This window comes from Lontra canadensis, unplaced genomic scaffold, assembly GCF_010015895.1.
Source record: "Lontra canadensis isolate GAN:19392208 unplaced genomic scaffold, GSC_riverotter_1.0 scaffold51, whole genome shotgun sequence".
Taxonomy (NCBI): Eukaryota; Metazoa; Chordata; class Mammalia; order Carnivora; family Mustelidae; genus Lontra; species Lontra canadensis.
The window spans coordinates 7,596,994-7,619,016 of NW_022631045.1; the positions used below are offsets into that span (position 1 = coordinate 7,596,994).

At 34.2% G+C, this 22,023-nt stretch overlaps 1 protein-coding gene across 5 annotated transcripts in view; it reads right to left on the reverse strand.

Annotated features, from left to right (window-relative positions):
- The window catches only part of TSC22D1 (TSC22 domain family member 1), a 143,120-nt gene that overhangs the window by 107,275 nt on the left and 13,822 nt on the right, over window positions 1-22,023 (reverse strand). Inside the window, exons 2-3 of one of the 5 annotated variants that reach the window (XR_004384609.1) lie at window positions 3,600-3,769; window positions 2,590-2,710 (exon numbers count right to left, since the gene is read on the reverse strand). The exons of 1 other annotated variant lie outside the window; for it this stretch is intronic. Coding sequence is in view for 2 of the 4 variants with exons in the window: in XM_032873981.1 (XP_032729872.1) it covers window positions 2,693-2,710; window positions 3,600-3,756 (175 nt within the window). In the remaining 2 variants the exon portion in view is untranslated. 3 more of the 5 variants (XM_032873981.1, XR_004384610.1, XM_032873982.1) reach the window with 3 other exon arrangements.

Here is a 22,023-nt window from a genome sequence, read left to right on the forward strand (position 1 = left end):
AAAGCCAAGAATTTTAGCTTCCTTTTACCCCCCACAGTAACTATTCTAAATCATAATTTCCTTTTTCTTTATTTTTTCAGAGTGTTTCTTTGGGGAGCCAAACGATTTCATTTTAATCCACAAGTTGTCATTAATTCAACTTTTATTTCTTGCCTAGGACCCCATCACGTTTTTAATTTTTGGGAGTCCACTTCTTACATATGTTTTCTTCAAATCAAAAGAGAAACCCCTCTTGCTTCTAGCAGACTATGCATAGAAAAGGTAAATTGTTCCAGTGGCTTCAATTAAAGTTTATGTAGCTATAAAGAATCATAAAAAACAAGTTTCATCCTTTTCCATGTTGTCTTGATAGGGTTAAAAGCAAGAGTCTCTCAAGTCAAGATTTCTCCTTCTATGATCATCTGTTCGAATAGAACATTAAAATATAAAACATTTTTCTTCTCTTGTTAACAGCTCTTGTGGACTGGGTAGTTCTCCAATCAGCCAATATTTCCAAATGTTCTTTTTCTGGGCCGAGGATTTTTCTTTTACACGCTATTTTATAAAGAGTTATATTTTGATCAGTCTCACTTTAAAAGATTTGACCATGTTATTCCTGATATTTACAATATTTCCTTGAGAGTTTTAATGGTTTGCAAAATGGACACACCAAAACGGCATCTAAAGGGAAAAAAAAAAAAAAGAAAGAAAGAAAGAAACCCACTTCTGGAAACAAAGATGAAGCTAATCAGGAAAATGGAAAAAAAGACTAAATAGATCACCTATTTCAATACATTTGGTACTGGGTGACCCAATAAAGAATCATTTTAATTTAACAGTTTGTTGAAAAATTTTTTTCAAAAAAGATCAACATATACAAGAATAGGATATATATTCAGAAATACTTAGAGGAAGACACATAAAATTAAGATACACTTAAAAATAGTTGTTTTCATTGTCTACTCCTGAAACAAAAATAAGCCATTTATCAGTAAGTGCATTTTTTTCATGGAGAAAATATTTATTAGTTTTCAAATGATCACATAATACAAATATTACACAATTAGTCATTCTAGAAAAAAATTAGCTTATACTAATAATCATAAAATAAACACTGAAAAATATAGGTTGCATAGTGACATGAAATATAAAAAAATCTGAAAGGAAAATGTATCAAAATAAAAGTTTAAATAAACAAATCAGTTCACATTAATATACAAAAATTTTCACTTTTAAATAGCTTTTAGTAGCATGAGGTAAATGGAAATGCACTTACATTTCTTTTGCACACTTTAAGGAACAGAGCTAAAATTTAATCAAAGCATGAGGTTAAGAGATTAAATCACTTTTCATCTTTAAGGCTGAAACAAAAGGCTAATAATCGCACAGGCCATAAACTGATTGGTACTGTGGTTCAGAGTTCAACTTAATTTCCAAACAAATTTCACTTTCATTTCCCCTGAGTCTTTCTAAAATGGTTGGTATGTTTTAATTTACGTGTTTGTAAAGACTGTCTTATTCATATTTAACAATAACATATCAAGCATAAAAAGCTATAATCATTCATGGGAATTCAGAGCTCCCTATGGAAATTTTAGTTCAAATTGTTCTTTTAAACTTTTAAGTACTATACAAAAATTTATAATTAACGAGGAAAAAACAGGTCTCATGGAAAGAAAGACTAAAGGCCAGGTTATAACTTAGTAAATGTGGTTCCTAAGACCTTCAAGATCCCTAAAACATTTTAGATGCTTCCTAATTCTACAATTTCTATTCCTAAAAAGTATACCAAATAAAACAAACTGGCAGCATCAGATAACTTTCAGAAACTTCTTTAATAGCTTTTGACTGACCAGTTAATAGGTACCAAAGAGAAAAACAGAAATATTTTGATAACTCCTTCCACTTGGGAAACAATTTTGCAACACTTATTCACATGTAGAGGCTTATTCTAATACTACTAATTGCCTTTGCTCAATAAAATACTTCTTCATTTCAGTATCACTCAAACTTTAGAATGCCTTCAATGCAGAACAATACCTCAAATTTAATAGGTATTTACTATTTTAGAAGACTGACCAAGCTACTTTGATCTCAAAAGATGTCTCTTTTACTTCATGCTAGAATCTTTGTTGATTTGACAAATAAGAATTAAGGCTCAAGACCAGAGAAAAGATAAGCTAAAAGACTGTATCCTAATACTAAAAGTAATTTGGGAATCATTAAGAAGTTCACCTTTTATTTACTAGTTCTTTTCAGTGTCAGGCAACAAAAAACAGTTTCAGAAGTTTTTGGGATCTCCTATAATATTTAAAAAAAAAGGGGGGGGTTGCCTGCATCATTAAGGTGATCTTCAATCCCACAAATCTTTTAAGTGAAACAGAGAGCTGCTTTTAAAAGAAAGGAGTCTCTCATACTTCCTCTATTTCAGTCTTCTGAATAGAAAGGAATATTTGCATGGCCATGTAAAACTCCAATCTCAAAAAATTATTTCATTATTGAGCCTTTCCATTTCCAGACCAAGAGTACACCAGAGTAAATCTTAAAGTTTATAAATGACAAGATCAGGTGGCTCTCTCATCCTTGTGTCTTCTAGATATATTGCATGGCTCCGTTCACCACTGCCTTCCAAACTGCAGGTGCTGCATGTGTGACAGATATCATCCATGAAGGCTCTGCTAGAAGAGTTCCTTTTGCTGAAGAAGTATGATGTTTACCAGTTGAAAGAAATCTGGGCAATTAAGAGAACAAATAAACCGGTCTCCCATTATCAAGATACCTGGAGTCACAGAAGGAATCCACCAAGGAAAAATGAAAACTTGCCAAAGACACCAAAGTTCATGTTCTACCCATTGTAGATGATAAGAACTTCCTGGAATCAGATCCTACCCTTGGCATCAAAGAAACTAAGAGAAAACCATCTTAATGCCATGGGAAACATCTAGGACAAGGCTCTTTGCCACAAATAACATTATTCCTAGGGACTGGAAAACTACTTATGAGTATATATTTAACATAGCTTTCAGGGATAATACATCCTGAAACTCATAATCATTCACATTTATCTTATTAAAGAATGAAGCCTCAATTTGACAGTAAAACCATAATGGTACTATCATCATATCTTCTAAAAGATCTAATTAATATGAAGTCCTAAAGTTTGAGGTAGGAAAAAGACCAAAAAGTTCTAACAGGTAGGATAACACCTGGACATCAGACTGTGTAAATTAGGAGAGTTCAGATGTCCAGCTTGCCCAAAGATGAAATACAAAAACTTCTTAATTACTGCAATATAAAAGAGCATTTAGAAGTCCACTAATACCATTCAAGGTTAAAATGGGCAAATATTCCTTCTTAAAATTCCTGTGGACTACACAGGCAGTCACAAAATCTAGTGCCCCCAAATTATCCACTGCTTTAATTATCTGGAGAGAAAATTAAATAAATTATAGGTCTCTTTTTTGAATGGGCACTAGTTAGCATTCTTAGAAAAAACAAACAGATTGCAGCCCCACTTGGTTCTTATATGAACCCAAGGAGTATACCAATAGAATTAAATGGGCAATGGAAGGACACTCCAATCTATAAATAAACCCAAGTAAATAATGGAAAGCACCCACTTGTTTATTATCCTTTCCCACTCTCTCCAGAAGCTGGATATTCTGCCTCCAAGGGTTCAGTGGAGAAAGTGGACCCCTGACGTCAAAAGCTCTCCGTGGTCTTGGCTGTATCTGTGGTTCTAGGATCACTCCTTGCACCTCTGGTAGGAGAGAAGCACTGAAATAGAGAGCTGAATATAGATTTAAGAAAAAATTCTTATTAAGAAATTACATTCTCTGGTCATTTGAGTTCGTAATGACTTATCCTCAGGACAAAAAGGAGCTACCTTTGGGCATACTTTAGTGCCTTCTTAATTTGAATTTTAGAAATCTGTCACCACAAATGATTAATTCTTCAGTAACTATTAAGAAGGGACCTATCTTGGTGTAAGCCATAACATACTCTGTGACAAACCACCCAACTTCGAGTGGAAGACCGAATCAAAAATGATTAAATTATGACTAGAAACAAGAGCACAGTTGTCTTAAAGGGACAGGGGAAAGGCACTCGACCTCAGATATATCAAAGGAGGAGTCCCAGTTAGTTCTTCTGTCAAAGAGAAGAAGATGGATTGAAAACGAGAAACAGAATAATCAAGCATATTAACAGAAATACTACTAAACTTTGGGAATTGTCTAAGAAGCTGAATTTGTTCTCATTTTTAAGTCTTCCGTAATTTAAAGAATTAATCAGACTACAGTCCCATATTACAGCAATACAAAGCTAAGCCTAAATTTTATCAAGTTACAACTACTGTCACTGAAAAAGATTTATTCTTCAAGCACTCATATTTAAAAGTGGGAGGGTAGAATAGTGGACATAGGTAATACAATGTAAAAATCTTTTTTTAAATGTATGATCATTTGGTTTGGGGTCAAGAAGGACCAGGAAATAAATCATTAAGGGCTACAATGCAGAAATTAAAGCAGTAAGACATACCCAAATAATAGATGATGATAAAGATACTGGAAAATAGTTCGTTTTATTATAGGAATAAGTAAATAAGAGAAGGAAGTTCAAAGCACATAGCATCTGATCAAGGAAAAGCTGAAAGGAGAATAAGATAGGCAGATATGTATTTAAAGTTATAGGGACTGCAGAATAAATTTTAATAGTGGAAAACAGATCAATTATACTTTGTGGTACAGAGTGATACATCCCTATTAAATTTCAGATCTTATCCTAAATAGAAAGGTGCTGCACATTTCTGTTGTATAGAACATAGTCACACTATACTATTTCATGAACATGTTATATATGGGGATAAATTAAGAAAAAAAGCTATCAAATAATTTCTCTCACGCCAACTCATTATCAGAAGGGTTCCTTACCTGTTAGTGGAACGAGGATTGTGCTCTCTTGTTCTCTATCAATCAACCAACAAAGGTTATAGTCTCAGCACTAAGAAGGTAGCAACCAACCAAAGTTAGTGTTTTAAGGCCTTCACTTCCTCCTGGCTCTGCCAGCCAGTTTGGAAATATACCAACAGCTGAAAAGGAATTGTTATGCCATTACCTAACAACATTTAGACTCAAATTTTTTTAAAGCCTGAAGAAGAAAGACAATCTAACCCTTCTGCTTTGGGAATATACTCAATTCTGTACAAGTGAGAAATAAAAACAGTTTGGACTAAGAAAAGAACACCTATGAAATTAACCACCAAATCTGTGATTTCCAAAATGTAAAGAAGGGGGAAGAGAAATCTAAAAGATGTCAAGGGGGTGAAACTGCCACCTAGCAAGAGGTATCAAATAAATAACTACGGAAGTACTCTATGAGACTGCATGGCAGCTAATTTTTTACTTTAAGTTTCCAACAGATTTTAAGTCCTAAAGTCTGTTAGTTTTGAAGACTACACTTTTGGAACAATAGCTTACAACAGTATTTTATTACAGTGTAATCACAATGAGGAGGTATATGAGGGATGATGAGAGGACACAAATTAGAAAAAGATCTGAATACTAAATATCACAAGAACTGTACTCTACGTATTTTCAAGAGTCAAAAAAATATATATATTTTTTTAAATCCCAAATAGATTAACAAAGAATTCCACAACTGGAGTTCATAAGGGGTGGCTTTTTAACAGAGGAGAAAGGCTTAGAATTAGTACATTAGAGTTAGCTTATTTATGTATTCACTGCACCTACAGTATCTTAGGCATACCTACAAAACCCCCCATGACTTTGCTCTCGTGGTTCCAGTTACCCTGTTCAACCAAGATCCAGAAGCAGCTGATCCTCTGACACATCGTCAGGTCAACAGCAGCCTAACACTACGTCACAATGCAGAGGCCATTCAACTCACTTCATCTCATCGCTAAGCACCTCATCATCTCACATCATTACAAATGGAGGGGTAAGTACGTACAATAAGACTTTGAAAGAGACACCACATTTTCATAACTTATATTACCATATATTATCATTGTTCTATTTTATTATTGTTATCTCTTGCTGTATCTAATTTATAAATTAAACTTTACCAGAGGTATGTTATATACAGGAAAAGACAGTACAAACAGGGCTCAGTACAACCTGAGGTTTCAGATATCCACTGGAAGTCTTGGAATGTAACCCATATAGATAAGGAGGGACTACTGTATATTGTGCTAACAAGGTACTATTCAAGTATTTTTTAATTATTAAAAAATCACCCTCTTGTCTTTTCTAATCAACTTCCTCAGCAAAACATTCTTTTTCAGGTTTAATATCTTAATATAAACCATAAGATTAAAGATTTCCAAATTGATGAGATCTAAGTAAACCTTAACTACTTTAAGATACAGTTTTAAAAAATAAATTCAGAAACCAAGAAGCTATGATTTTCCAAATTTCCCAGCTTTCCTTCATTTCTTGAATACTAATCAGTAGTAACAGTACATCTGATGAAAAAAAGGGAGCATTCCATTTGGGAATAGGAAATACAACTAGTAAATTGTTTTTTAAGTTACAGGCTCACTTCACTTTGAAAATGAAAAACAACTAAGAAATCATAGCTTGCTCTGATTAACAGTAGGCTAAGTTTACAATTTCTTCTACAGTAGAAGCTCTAAACCCTTGATTTATTTACCATACCCCACGGGATTCATAACTTAAAAATACAAACACATTAAAAAGAAAAACAAATGTTCTTAGAATAGGTTATAGGGCTGGAGAAGTATATCCACTCATTAACTTCTCCCAAGTGAGATGACTTTCAGGAAATAACATCTTTATTTTGCCTGATATACCAAAACTTGTGGATTCAACATATTCATACTCAAAAACTGAATAGACAGATTTCTTTAAATAGAAATTATTTTGAATCATTGAGGAGAGCCAATATCTCTCTTGCTTCAGGAGTTAATTATTTATGAAGAACTGTGGATTTGACAATATATCATTTATAAAGAAAAATGTAAAGGCACTTTCAAAATGAGATCATTATTCAAACAAGAATGAGCAGCCTTTGTGAGATTACTATTGATAAAGGCTCTTAAGAATGACACAGTAGGACCTCACTTAATTCTATTTTAATAGGCAGCATTCTCCTATGTGATGTTTAAAGAGATGAAAAGAATTAGCACACCACTAGAGAACTTGTATTTCAACCACTAGAGAATAAATTCCAAAACAAAGCTAACAAAATCACCAGTGTTAAAATGCCATGAAGGAACTCAAACGGATGTTAGGAGGTCTATGAATCCACCACACCTCAATACAATCATTTGAATATTACCAATAATATTTAAATTTTTAAAGATTCTTACTGAAAATCCAGTTATATTCAAATCAGAAATAAATCTAAGTATTTTATATTTAAACATCACTCCAAGAAATTCTCCCAAAATGTGCAAACTAGACTATTTGCAATATTTGTTCTCAACACTAAATTTATATTAAATGGGCATATACTGCTTATTAGTTTTAAGCATTTCTAATACTGAAGAAAGAGAAAAAGCTAAGCCCAATCATTGTTAAGCAATGAAATAAGGCAGTATGTTTCTATAAAGACTAATTCTATTCCCTTGTATTATAACGGACTAAAAGTGAACTTGCTAACTGACAGATTTATAAATTGCCTATAAAACAAAACATTCCAGGCTAAATTGGACTCATGATAGAACATATTCTTCTTACTCATCTTTTATCACTCATTCTTACTGGTTCTAAGGCAAGTTTATAAAGAAAAAGAATTTCTCACAAACCCCTCCAGGTGCCCAGAACAGTCCTAGTTGCATGGCAGTAAGAAGAAAATCAAAGAACAACCGTAACAGAAACCTTGAGTCTCTACTTCCAGATAGAGATATTTAGTGCAGTGAGTTAAGACAGTAAATGTTTTACAAGTGAATGAGGTCTACTGATCAAGAAACAAAAAGTAAGAAAAGAATAACTTTTGTGAAGTGGCTAATATCTAAAGAAGACACTAAAAAGTTCAACTTTCTAATCTTAAATAAAAATTATCTAAAGTTATTACTTTCATGTGTCTCTTGGGGGTTATCAGTTTTCAGAATTAATTTTCAATATGGTTGGCAGAACCTCAAAGGTATCCTAGGATGATACAAATTTTAGCTAAATTATAACACCTATTATAGATTCTCTAATGTTCTTTTCCAGATTCAAAATTAGTAAGAAAACAAACCAGATATCGCTAGAACATCCAACTTTAAATACTAAGTTTGAAAAAGTGAGATCTTGCCAAAAGCAAAGGAATGAACAAACAAAACCAGCAACCTTAGAATTAGTTAGCCACGGTATTGTATTGACTCTGAAGGAAAAAATTACTTCTAATCCACAATTCTATATATATTGTCCAGTAGGATACACTTTAAAAACACGAAAATAAGGCAGACTGAAACTTTAAGGAATGCATAGCATTATGAGAATAGACACTTCTCATGGAAAGCAATTTCCTAAAAGAGAAAAAAATTGTGATAAGAATGAAAACCCTAATTATTTGAATGCTTCAAGAACTACCAAATTTCAAGATTTACCACTATATTTTCTCTTCACCCTTTTGGAAAAGATACTATCCAAAAATGTTACTGGGATTCAAGTTACTCCACTAGGTTTAAAAATCAAGTATTTGTTAACAGATACACAAGAGACAAACAATGTTGTCTTCTTGATTCCCTGATTAAAGTATACGATAAAGTACAACAGATAAAGAAACAATGCACAACACATTTTTTTAAAGTAGTCAATCCACTACAGAATAAAAGATAAAAGGCAATCATAGAAATATATGTCACGGGCGCCTGGGAGGCTCAGTGGGTTAAGCCTCTGCCTTCGGCTCAGGTCATGATCCCAGGGTCCTGGGATCGAGGGCCACATCAGGCTCTCTGCTCAGTGGGGAGCCTGCTTCCCCCTCTCTCTTTGCCTGCTTCTCTGCCTACTTGTGATCTCTCTCTCTCGCTGTCAAATAAATAAATAAATAAAAATCTTAAAAAAAAAAAAAAAGAAATATATGTCATATAAAAAAGGCAACTTCAAGGTCAAGAAGATTAAACACAAAAACATTTAAATTTGCCATTGCCTCCTCTGAATGAAAAAGGCCCTCGAGTGTTCGCTTCGGCAGCACATATACTAAAATTGGAAAAAGGCCCTTCGATTTGATAAGAAAAGAAAACCTTAGTAGAAGTCTATTTTAAGAAAACTCTCTACGTTGCTCTCATAAATTCCTTTCATAATTAACCCAGCCCATTACTTTCACCTCTTTTTCACCTCTTTATTTTGCTACTGTGAAATATTTGGCTTTGTTCTTATAATGGCCAGCATATACTGAAGTATATACAAGGTACTGGGGGGAAAAAAAAAAAAAAAGAAAGGATCATCTTTCTATCTCATTTTTTATTCCAGGATCTTGGGTTGTGCTACATCCATAATGAGTGCATTTAGAAACAGATGAAAAGAATATAGAAAGAAAAACAGTGACGTTTTATGAATTATGCTGCCTTTATATTAATTCCTTCGAGACACTTCTCCATCTATAACAAGAAATACATCAACAACAAAAAGATGTTACAGAATTCAAAAGTTTCTGATCAAGGAGGATTCATTAATGGATGCTAACATTAATGGAAACTATGATAAGAATATGAGAAATTGAAAATATGAGAAACAAGATATTTACAGTGTCTCAAAATATCTCCCCACAAAACACTTGCTATTTCTAAGGAGAAAAAGAGTAATTTTAAGAGTATAAAAACTTGGCAGACACTTCCTTAACCAAATGATCAAGATAATGTCACCAGTAACAGAACAAATCAATACCACCTACCTCCTGATATAATGCACTGATAAGGACATAACATTATTTCTTTGGAATCCTTGCCAAAAATGCATTATCCCAATCTGATCATGAGAAACATCAGACACACAAATTAAGGGACATTCTAACTAGCTAGTACCCTTCAAAAGTGTCAAAGTCGTGAAAGGCAAAGAGAGAAGCATCCCAGATTGAAGGAGACTAAGGAGACAAGACAATTAAGGACAAGAGTATGAGATTCTAGATTAGATCCTGGACTGGAAAAAAGGTCATTTAGTGAATAAAAAATGGTCAAAATCAAATAAAGTTTACAGATAGGTTAGTATTAACTCCTGATTTCTTCATTTGTTCTATGGTTATATAAAATACGACCATTAAGGAAAACTGGGTGAATTATCTGAGAATTCTATGAACTAATTTCAAATTTGGTTAAGTCTAAAATTATTTTAAAATAAATTAAAAACTAAACAAGTTCTGAATAAGGTACCATATTTGACACACGTATGGAATGTCCACTAAGAAATATAAATCTACATTTTTTATTATTAAAAGTTTATACGAATCTAATCTTAGTGGAAATGCCAGCATTATGTCATGTTCTGTATTAGTATCAGAAAATTAATCAGGGGTGCCTGGGTGGCTCAGTGGGTTAAAGCCTCTGCCTTCGGCTCAGGTCATGATCCCAGGGTCCCGGGATCGAGCCCTGCATCGGGCTCTCTGCACGGCAGGGAGCCTGCTTCCTCCTCTCTCTCTACCTGCCTCTCTGCCTACTTGTGATCTCTGTTTGTCAAATAAATAAATAAATAATCTTTAAGAAAGAAAAGAAAAGAAAATTAATCAGATGGTGACAGTCTTAAGTTTTTTAATTTCTTTGGTACATTATTCTAATCCTAAATTAGAAAAGGATTCTATTTTAGAATAGAATTCTTCTGAAGAAAGTATGTGAGAGATCAAAATCTTTCACCCACAAACAGAAAAACTAAGTTATGTTTATGTTAAATAACTAGTTGTAGAAATTAACTTTGCACTTCAGCAAACATATGACAGAACAGGTGGATTAAAAAACCAAACGGTCTTCCAATTTAAATTAATAATTTAAATTATCATATATAAGCTTTTATTGCCATATTATAAACATGGAAGGAATAAAATATTCTGCTCATTTTTTTTCTTTAAAAATGTCTATAGGAAACAAAGTTTAGTGCCATAAATGTTCCGCTAGCACTTTTTTTCCACTAAAAATCAAACGATGAAGCTCTCCAATATTTTTTTAATTTAATTAAGTAATCTCTATACCCAATGTGGGGCTCAAACTCATAACCTCAAAATCAAGAATCACAAGCTCTTCCCCTGGGCCAGCCAAATAATTTACCTTCACTTGTAAAATCAGTTAAAAATATTTATGACCTTTTTTTTTTTTTAACATTTATTGAGCTTAGTATATAGCAAGTAATATATTATTATGCATTTTATATATGCTACCTCATTCAATCCTCACAATAACTCTGACATATACAATATTAAAATAAAGTTTTACTGATAAGGAAACTAAGGGGGAAAGTAATGAAGTAACTACCCTAAGATCATAACCTAGCAGCTGCAGAATAGAAAATTCAAAACCAGTCTCCAGGACCCAGAGTTTTAACGAATTTTATACTTTTTAAGTCATATTATTTTCATTAACTTTTCTTTCAAATATTAGTATATGACAAACTGCTAAAATAAACACTGTTTTAAGTAGAATTCTGAAATTCTTCCCTTCAATTTCATTTAAACATGGATCTGTTGAAAGTTACTTGCTTTGTCATTTCTATCAACCAACGGAAGTTTGACAAAGCAATAAAACTTAGAAATAAAGTATAGCAAAACTCTGTATCAGCAAAATAATTTAGAAAGAGATGTTTCTATTGAACCTGAGAAGACTGCATCTAAAAGTAAATTGAAATGGTAATCAGAAATCTCTCTTACCTTTTAAAAGTGTCTACAAAAAAGCAAGATGCAGAAAGCTTTTTTTTAATTTGAATTTCTAGTTTACCTCTCCACTGACTTGCCTAACATATCTATAGGATAGTCCTTTAAATGCATAAAAATTTCACAAAGAGTTTAATGAGTTTAATTATCTTAATGTAATTTAACATCAAATCTACAACAGAAGTGATCATTTCTGTTATGAGCATGATTACAATAACAGTCTAGCAATAACAAATTAGACTTTATTCTACTTCCCAGACATTTTTGGAGTAAGATTTTAGAGTCACAATCCATGTCCTGAAAAGGAAAATATTGCCAAAAATAGTAAAAAGGGATGAAGGGAAAAGAATATCACCACCTGTTAATAATTTAAGAATATGTTTGCTGTAATCTAAGAAATACGATTTGATATGAGAGATACATGAAGTTTATTAATCACTGTATAGGCTAGCAGCACAATTTTGTAAAAGCCACAACAGACTTTGGATTAAGCCCTTGAAAGTGCCAATACTACTAAATTCTCAATTCAGCAAGTAAGACAACTTCAAATATGGATGTATCCCCATTAAGAAATGATATGCCTGTATATTCCTTCACACATTTTAATTAAGTCACTCGTTTAAATTCTATTCAGATGTAATACCAGAATACAATACTTCTTTCCATTCTTCCTTCAAAACTGCGGTCAAATTTCTGAAACCATCAAATGCAGCTAGTTTTAAAAATTCTGACTTTCCAGTTTTACAAAGACATTCCCAAAAGAGCCAAAAATTCCTTCCCTAATCTACCAATATATCTTCAGAAACATCTCCAATAACCATTATTTTCACCCCTTTGATAAATCTTTCAGTCCCCAAAAGACTTCAATTTTCACCTCAGAAGTTGACATCCCCATTTGTACTTTCTTAATCCATTTCTCAAATCCGTGTAACAAAGGGAATGGATAAATGGGAGAGGATAACCTTCAGTTGGCTCCTTTACTTTGTTAGCAATATCAAGCTTTAACTCTAAAACATAAGAAACACAAAGTTAGTAAAAAGTTCTACGTTAACAGTAATCAAAGCAAAGAACAAACTGATTAGCTTCCCTATCTCTGAATGTTTACAGTGTTAACTAGTTCTTTCTATCCTATTTACAGAGTTCCCCCAGGAATACACTAACTCATGTGAAGTCTATCCCTAAGGTCTGTAAACCATTTACAATGACGAAGCCAATTAAATGAGGCTGCAAATATGTCAGGGCTGTAGTTCTCAAAATATGTTCTTAATCTTCTGCCAGATGGCTCACTTGGTATATATATTCATATGACAACAATTTTACTTTTATTTCTAATATAAATCAAATACTTATAAAAACCAAGGTGGTATAGCAGAAAAGGAATTGTTAGGGGTAGAATAATAATTGTAGAGATGGGATCCAGTTGAAGTCTCCCACCATCACTTAACTACAGGACCCAAGGCATTGCTCTTGTATAAAATGAAGGAGATTAACATTTTCCAAAGCGTATTATGAAGAACACTCATTCTACAGGACATTAATAAACGTTAGATGATCAAAAAAGTTGGGAAGGTTAGTGGTGACTAAATAAAATTGTCTCTCTTCTGCAGAATTTCTCAGTCTTTAATACATTAAAATGCAATGTTAACCTCCAAGATGTCTATAACAAAAAGCATTCCCCGGGTGCCTGGGTGGCTCAGTAGTTAAAGCACTGCCTTCAGCTGAGGTCATGATCCCAGGGTTCTGGGATCAAGCCCGGCACCAGGCTCCCTGCTCAGCGGGAAGCCTGCTTCTCCCCCTCCCACTCCCCCTGCTTGAGTTCCCTCTCTCACTGTCTGTCTCTCTCTCTCTGAGTCAAATAAATAAATAAATAAAATCTTAAAAAAAAAAAAAAAAAAAAGCATTCCCCAAGACTCCTGGGCTCTAGAAATTTTTTTTCTTTTTTGGCTTGAAGAAGTAGTATATCAAAAACACTAGTTTTGAAACTTTTATACTAAATTTCAAAATCCAGTTCAATGATCTTGATACCTACAAACCAGGTACTGACTCATTATCTTATTAAAAACAAACTGATTAATTCCATTCATTCTAAGGAGATAGTGTTCACTCAGTCCCATATAGGAAGGAGTATGGAACAGATGGTCTTCAGGGCACTATGTCCATCTAAAACAATCTTTATAATGAAAAAGTTTAAGAATCACTTGATTAGGGTAATCGTTCTACTTTGGAATATTAACAAACAGCCAGAAGACACTATATTCCTTGTAAGTAGCCCCTATCCCCATTAAGAAAGAGAGGAAGGTGTGCTTTCTTAACAACTTTTGTTTCTGTAAATTTAAGAATTTTGAAGCAGTTCTCAAATAGTTGTAACACAGTCCCAGCAGCCTAGGACTCAGAAGAATTAATCCCTGATGCTTCCATTATAAGTAATAAATTCCCTTTGCTCATATGCATCTAGAATGGTGATACCAGATACATGCCATTCTTAGGAGGATTGAGAGAGAGTCACTCTTTTCCTACAGGGATTAAGTCTCTTATGGATCCCCAGGCAAGAAAGGCTATACCAAAAATGTCACAAAGGTGCAGAATCACTGGTTTAGAAGGCTATCGTATGGAGAAAGTCTCTGACTATGTAGGCAAGCTTTTAATTTACAGTGCTTCTGAAAGGAATCATTCTTACTTGCACAATAATAAAAGCAGATACTATGCACAACAACTACTAAGAACTGAGCTAGGTGCATGACATCCTTTATCCCCTTAAATCCTCCCAACAACAGTGCAAGGGTAGCTTACTCCCACTTCACAAGTAAGAAAACTGGGCTTACACTGACATTTACAAAGGTCACACAATAAGAGATAGTATAAAGAAGATTAGCTACCAGATCTGATGCCAAAGCTAATGCTCATTAAACTCTACCTCACTGTCCACTACGCTCCTTAATCCATAGCCTAGATTAATCAATTTATTTGAATCAAAAGGCTGTCATGCACATCATATACAGAGCAACTAAGCATGATATAAGTTAATTTGGATAATTTAGAAAATATATTAAGATCTTATGATGCTTTTTCAGAGTACTAGACAAAACTCTTGGAAGACCAAAGCTCGACTTCTTTTCTTTGTATCCTTAGTACCTTTGTTCAGTGCTAGCATACACAACAAGCATTCAAATATTTCTTAAGTAAATAAATCATCACAATACCAGGAAAGATTAGAAATACTATAAAAAGCTTCAAAGGCTAATAAACAACTGCTTAAACCAGCTTAGGTAGTTTTTCTAAATTTTTTTATATTGCTAGATTTAGAGATGTAGGCAACAAAACTGTTTAATAAGTTATCAATTATCACCAGTTCCTCCTTTTTCCCTTCTATCCACAGTAATCGTCTTCTAGACCTTTCTGCTACCTTACTCATTTGTTCAGTCTTTGACTCAGACCACTACATGGCATTTAGGTCACATATTTATAAGCTCAAATACAGCACAACTTGAGTTTTGTTAGGCCAGTGTGTCTACTTGTTAAAAGTTTTTGTTTTTGCATATTGGATCCATTTCTTAATAAGAAAATTTAGTAAGATACTGGTAGATCCTCATGAGCTAAAAATACAAGTACAACTAGAAACTAAACCTTTAAATAAAAGGAAAAAACCCAAAGTGGGTCCCTTTCAGCTTTCTATTTCACAAAAGACAACCTCACTTTTAAACATTCCCCCTTCAGGGGCACCTAGGTGGCTCAGTCAGTTAAGCATCTGCCTTCAGCTCAGGTCCAGATTTTGGAATCCTGGATCTCAGGATCCTGGGACCAAACTCTCCCCCACCCACCCCAATCAGGCTCCCTGCTCAGTGGGAAGCCTGCTTCTCCCTCTCCAACTGCTGCTCCCTCTGCTAGCACACTCTCGCTTACACTCTCTCTCTCAAATAGTTAAAATCTTTAAAAAAAAAAAAAAAATTCTCCATTGTGACTGCCCATATGGATGGGGAGAATGGCAAATTTAGGCTGTCAAAAGCATAGGAATAAGTAAAATGTCTAGAAATGCAATCAAATTGTACAAGATGTGAAAATTACTGGCTTTCAGTAGCTTTTGGCTATTTCATAATAGTGGAAAGTGAAATTATGGAAAAACTGAGTAAGATTCATACTATATTACTATTCAGTGATAAATTAAGTTACTATATCCATTAAGATCTTTACTCTTAACTACAAGATTTTAAGAAGTTCCTATTGTTTCTTTATATAAGTCAATGTTTATAAATCAGGAAACAAACAATGAAAAATTAAACAAAGCAGCTCTACTGTAAAAACTTTGAATTAAAAGAATACCTAAGGCCAAGGGCACCTAGGTGGCTCAGATGGTTAAGCATCTGCCTTCAGCTCAGGTCATGACCCTAACGTCCTAGGATGGAGCCCCACATTGGGCTCTCTGCTCAGTAGGGAGCCTGCTTCTCCCTCTCCCTCTACTATTCCCCCTGATTGTGCTCTCTCGCTTGCTCTCGCAGATAGATAGATAGATAGAGAGATAGCGAGATAGATAAAATAGACTAGAATATAAGACCTAAGGCATTTGTCTCAAAAAATAAATTCTTTCTTCTAAGATAACAAGCAAAAAGACAAGGTAAATCCTGTTCTTCAACTTACTATAAAAGTATTCACATAAATTAGCATTTTCTTCTTCCAATAATCATGAAATGCAAACCAAATGCTATAACCATTCAAAATTAAAAGACTGAGTCATAAAATGTGCTATTATGATTCAACCGATTAAAGCGAGTTTTCTACTTTAAGAAGTATCTTAATGTAACTTGATCATATTAAGCATTAAAAAATATATATCCTAAGTATCAATAGCTTATTGTAAAAGCTCACTAAATGAGACCAGCAGAAGGCTACTAACTTGACTTACTGAAAGGTTCATGTCATAAAATTATTTCTACATTCATTTAGTCTTAAAAATTGGATTCCACTTAAGCAAATTCTCCAAATTTAAAGTTTATTCTTTAGCAAAAATTTGGAAAATTTAATCATTTGGGATAGAAATGTTTTTAAAATTAAGAGAGTGAATTAGGAGGGGCTCCTGGGTGGCTCAGTGGGTTAAGCCTCTCCCTTCGGCTAGGTCATGATCTCAGGGTCCTGGGATCGAGTCCCGTATCGGGCTCTCTGCTCAGCAGGGAGCCTGCTTCCCCCTCTCTCTCTGCCTGCCTCTCTGCCTACTTGTGATTTCTCTCTCTGTGTGTAAAATAAATAAATAAAGTCTTAAAAAAAAAAAGTTAATTAGGAGAAAACAATATTAAGAGAAAATAACAACGAAGATCGAAAGGATCACCCTTAAGAACATCACTCACTGTACAACTCTATAATGAGAATCCAGTGAAATCTACAGGGCTAAATGCCTCCATTCTCATAGGCTAAAGACTGCTTTTGACAGCTGTCAGCTGCCACCTTGTATGGCTCATCAGTGGGCCCATCTCCAGAATGGTTAAGAGTACAAGCTTTGGGTCAAATCACCTAGCGGAATACTCACCCCATCACTTAGTATTATGTGACCAAGTTACTTAACTTGATAATATTTTACCTAAATAATATATCTGCCAGTAATACAGTAAAAGAAAAAAGAAATTTTAGAATCATCTCTCTGTCATCATATAATCCTCGGGTCCCCTATAAATTCATCATTCATCTTATATAAATTTACCAAAAAAAAAAAAAAAAAAAAGCTAAAGAGGTCGATAATTCAAACATTATGTTCCTTCAATAAGCATTAAATATACTTATTCCTAAAAGGATTGGGGTTCAGTATTATGGTTAATTATTATGGGATTCAAGAATGAAAGCAGGAAACATTTTAAGATATCTTATTTGGACTTAACCCATCTCCCCATTTTGGATCCATCCCTCCTCCCTGGAACCTGAAAACAACTAAAATTCCTAATAACAAAATATAACAGTTGTACAAACATATAAATCCTGCTGTCATTTCAGAGAACTAGTAAATAATGTTTAGTAGATCCCCAAAGAAGAAAATAACACAATGAAGCTGAAGCTTCACTGTCAGACAAAACTTTATTCCAAGATTCTACAGTAACAGGGAGCATGAACTAAAGAAAATACATGGCTCCAAGCTTAAGTCTGAAAGGGAAGTAAACTGCAGTAATAAAGCCTAAAAAGAGGAAGAAAAGGAAAAAGCCTGATATTTGATGGGTTATCAGCACCTGAGTAGTGGACAGTACTACAGCCAAAACCCGTATTTTTTCAATCCACCTCACACCACCTTGCACCCATAGCAATACACTTGGAGAAACAAAAATCAAGTAAAAAATAACTTACAAGCAGCACTTTTCTAAAATGAATTTGCTACTATAAGTTTTATTGACTATCATCTTTAAAAAGTAATTTCTAAAACATGAGTTTTTTTCCCCAAAGCAGAAAGAGAATCCTCATCATTGTTGAAAATATAATAAAACACAACCAAGAAAATAAAATTAATTTAATATTAAGTATAAACAAAATCTTCCTTAGCATGTAAGTAGGTTAGGTTTATCTATTTCATTTTTTTTAAGATTTTATTTATCTATTTGACAGAGAGAGAGAGATATCACAAGTAGGCAGACAGCAAGCAGAGAGAGAGGGGGAAGCAGGATCCCCGCTGAGCAGAGAGTCTGATGCAGGGCTTGATCCCAGGACCCTGAGATCATGACCTGAGCAGAAGGCAGAGGCCTAACCCACTGGGCCACCCAGGTGCCCCAGGTTTATCTATTTAATAATCTCACTTTCAACTAGTGAACCATTCACTGTATCATGTCTCTTTGGGGTAATCTTAAAATTTCTAATTCCTACTTAGCTGTCAGGCTATATGCTACTACTTGCCTAATTCACCCCTGCCTTAAAATCCCATTTCTTTTCTTTCCCCTCCCTCATCTGCTTTAAGGTGATAAAGATGGCAAACATAACACTTAAAAAGTCTAAAAAATAACCAAAAATACTATACAAAAATAGCCCTGGGGGAAGAGGGTGGTAGCCACATGGCTTTATTTTGTGATAGCAATTTCAAGCAATTTGGAGGCCTTTACATTCCAGAGATGTATTCCAAAGGATTAAGTTACCAGTGTTCAACCTCTGGATTAGTAGAGTGTTACCATATGTGGACTGGGTCCTTGCCTCCTTAGCTTTCCTAATGAGGCCAAGGTCACTGATTCAGACCATTATCTCAGACTGTAACCACAAAGACAATATGCCTCCATTTCCACCACTGAGAGCGAAAGGAATTACTGAGTTCCTCATACCCTATTAGGGAAGGAAGCAACTAGACATCCGAAATAAAGTCAGCAGTTCCCTAAAACCCAACACTGAGACCAGGCCATTACACAGCACAAAAACTAAAAAGGGCCCTCCATTCCATGTCCAATTAAGTCAAGACTCCTCAATCCTGTCTTCGATGCTTTTCAAAGTTAGCCTTATCTTCCATATTCCTGTATACAGACACCATCACCTACCAACTTTGACTATGTCCTATGCTCTTTTCCATAAATACTCCCTGTACCTTGAACCTTCTTGGTTTAAGTTTTCTTTACTAAAATAACTTCTCTCAAATGCCACCTCTTCAAAGGCATGTGATCTGATCTTTACCTTCTGACTCTCAATACTGCTTTATTAATATCTCTCATGACACATAGCCTACCTTTGTCATCCTTTTCCCATTTATTGCACTTCCATCCCAAGTCATTCCCTAAAATGTTTCAAGCAGTCTACAAAGGTAGGTATAAATACTACAAAATAAATTATAAGGTGAAAAAAACTGAAACAAAGGACCAAAAACAGGAGAGTAGTATTTGGAACCTGTTACACCTATTATCTTTGTGTGTGTGTGTGTGTGTGTGCATACACACACACACATATATATCTGTATGTATAGATACACACTTATTCTTGATTTTAAGTAGGCTCTCCTTAAGGACAGAGTTCGTGCTGTGCAAATACTTACTAAATTATATCCTTTCAAATACATAGGAAATCTAAAAATTTCAAAATATCCTTTTAAAAATTATATTTCTTTATATGTATATCCACACATATATGAATATATTCTCAAAATTTAAAATGGCAAGTGAAGTGAAAAAAAGGCACCAACATATAATTTACTTTTGTGGCACTTTAAATGTCAATAAAATAATCAAATTACTCACATTTAGTGTCAATGACAGCACTAATGCTTTTAACATTTTAAATAACTATATATACCATTTCCCTTGTGGTAGAGACCTGAGAGTACTGGGGGGGGTTGGGGGGGCGGGCGGTAGGAAGAAATTATTCCTCCTCTTTCCACTGCCTGGAAGAGACTGGCAAGTGAATGAATGAAAAGAAAGGAGGGAAAGGTCTCTATGATCACTAGTGTAAAGAACCAATCCTAAAATATTAGTTCACACTTGGATTTCTTTTCACTGCTAAATATATTTGGGACACATCTGCTTTGGATTAGACACAGATGAATCCTATGAAAACAAACTGCAAAAATCCTACCTGTAGGTTATTACCACTTACCCCTCACACTTTTAAAACTACAGCTATAGATAATAGCCTTTCCAAAAAATTAGCCTATTTTTGTCTGTTGATTTTTCAAAATGAGAAGAGAAATATATTGCTTTAAGGAAAGACAGGCTGGGAAATTGAATACAGTAGTTTTCTAAACTGAGAAATTTCCTAACCGAAGGACTTCTATACTGAATCACTACAAAAAATCACTATCCCTCTAATTTATCTCCTTCGTTCATTAAAAAGTAACAGAGAAAACATAATTTCCTGACTGGTTCTTTCTGCTTCCAGGTGTACCCCCATTCCAATCCAAACTATGGATTCATTTGATACTAATCTTCCTTGAATGTGACTTAATCAAAAGGTGTTGAGCACCAGATCACTCCTGAATTCAACCTACAGTCACTTCCTATCACAGCCTAAGACAAACTTAACTCTATTTAGTCTCACTGTTCCCCTACTGATACCCTGAATGCATTTCTTATTTTTTCCCTTTTATTAGTACTCTCTTACCTGAAACATTCTTCAACCCAAAACTTTCAAAAAGTCCATTCAAAACACTGCATTCCTGACCTACCAAAGGTCAATTCCATCCCATCTGTGAACTTTGAATGTAATTTCCTCTATCATTTTCAAGTCCAGAGTTCCGTTAGTCTGAGAAACATTTTGTAGCACTATTTGAGAATTCACTTAGCCTTTCTGAACTTGTTGCTTCATCTATAAAACAAGAGTTGAGTGAGATCTCAAGATTTCCAGCTCTAAATTTCTGATTTGTTCATTTTGTATTTCATGTCATTTAAAACTGTTATTTAGCTCTACTTATTGTCATGTAATTTCACCATATGTATGTTGTATATACTCCTTAAGGACAAAAATCATGTTTGATTGTATCTTTGCCTACACCATTCCTATGTAATAATTTACACCTAGTAGGTACTCAATAAATATACCCATTTGATAGGCTGCTGTAGGGGAGACAGAAGGAATTTAAGATAACAGGTAGAGTAGTGTATCTGGGAAGAACTGAAACTTACTCCTCTTTATCAGAACAGCTATATACATAATGTTAACAGAATGCAGAGCTTCTGGCTGTAGTGATATCCCTATCCTGGATATTTATGGGGTTTTTCTTCTACCACATGTCTGAATGCACTCACTCGATAATATTTCAAAACATACTATGAGCTAGGCACTATTGCATGCAGTGAGAATACAGAGGTAAACTAGATGGATAAGGTCCTTGTTCTCATGGAGCTTATATTCTGGAGTACAAGAAGAAGAGTACCATTCCCACTCAAACTTCCAAGATCAAGATAAGATTATTTGAAGACAGAACAAGATAAGAGATATCTGCAGTTCCCAGTGCCTTCCAATAAAGGAAAGCTGATTAAGAAAACAACTCTCAATACCACTGTCAGAACAACTGGGTTCAGACCATATGCTAACAGAGGCCAACAGAGCTCAAGGATCCTTAAGAGTACAAACTCTGGAACCCAAACTGCCTAGATCTAAATCCTAGCTCCAACTTACCAGCTATGTGACCTTGAATAAGTTACTTGTTTTTTTCCCCCAAGTTAATCATTCTATGCTTCAGTTTCATCTCCTGCAAAATGGGGGTAATAATGGTACTTAAAACTCATATAAGATTTTCTGAGAATTAAATGAGTTGATAGACATAAAGTGCTTAGAACAATCCTACAGCTA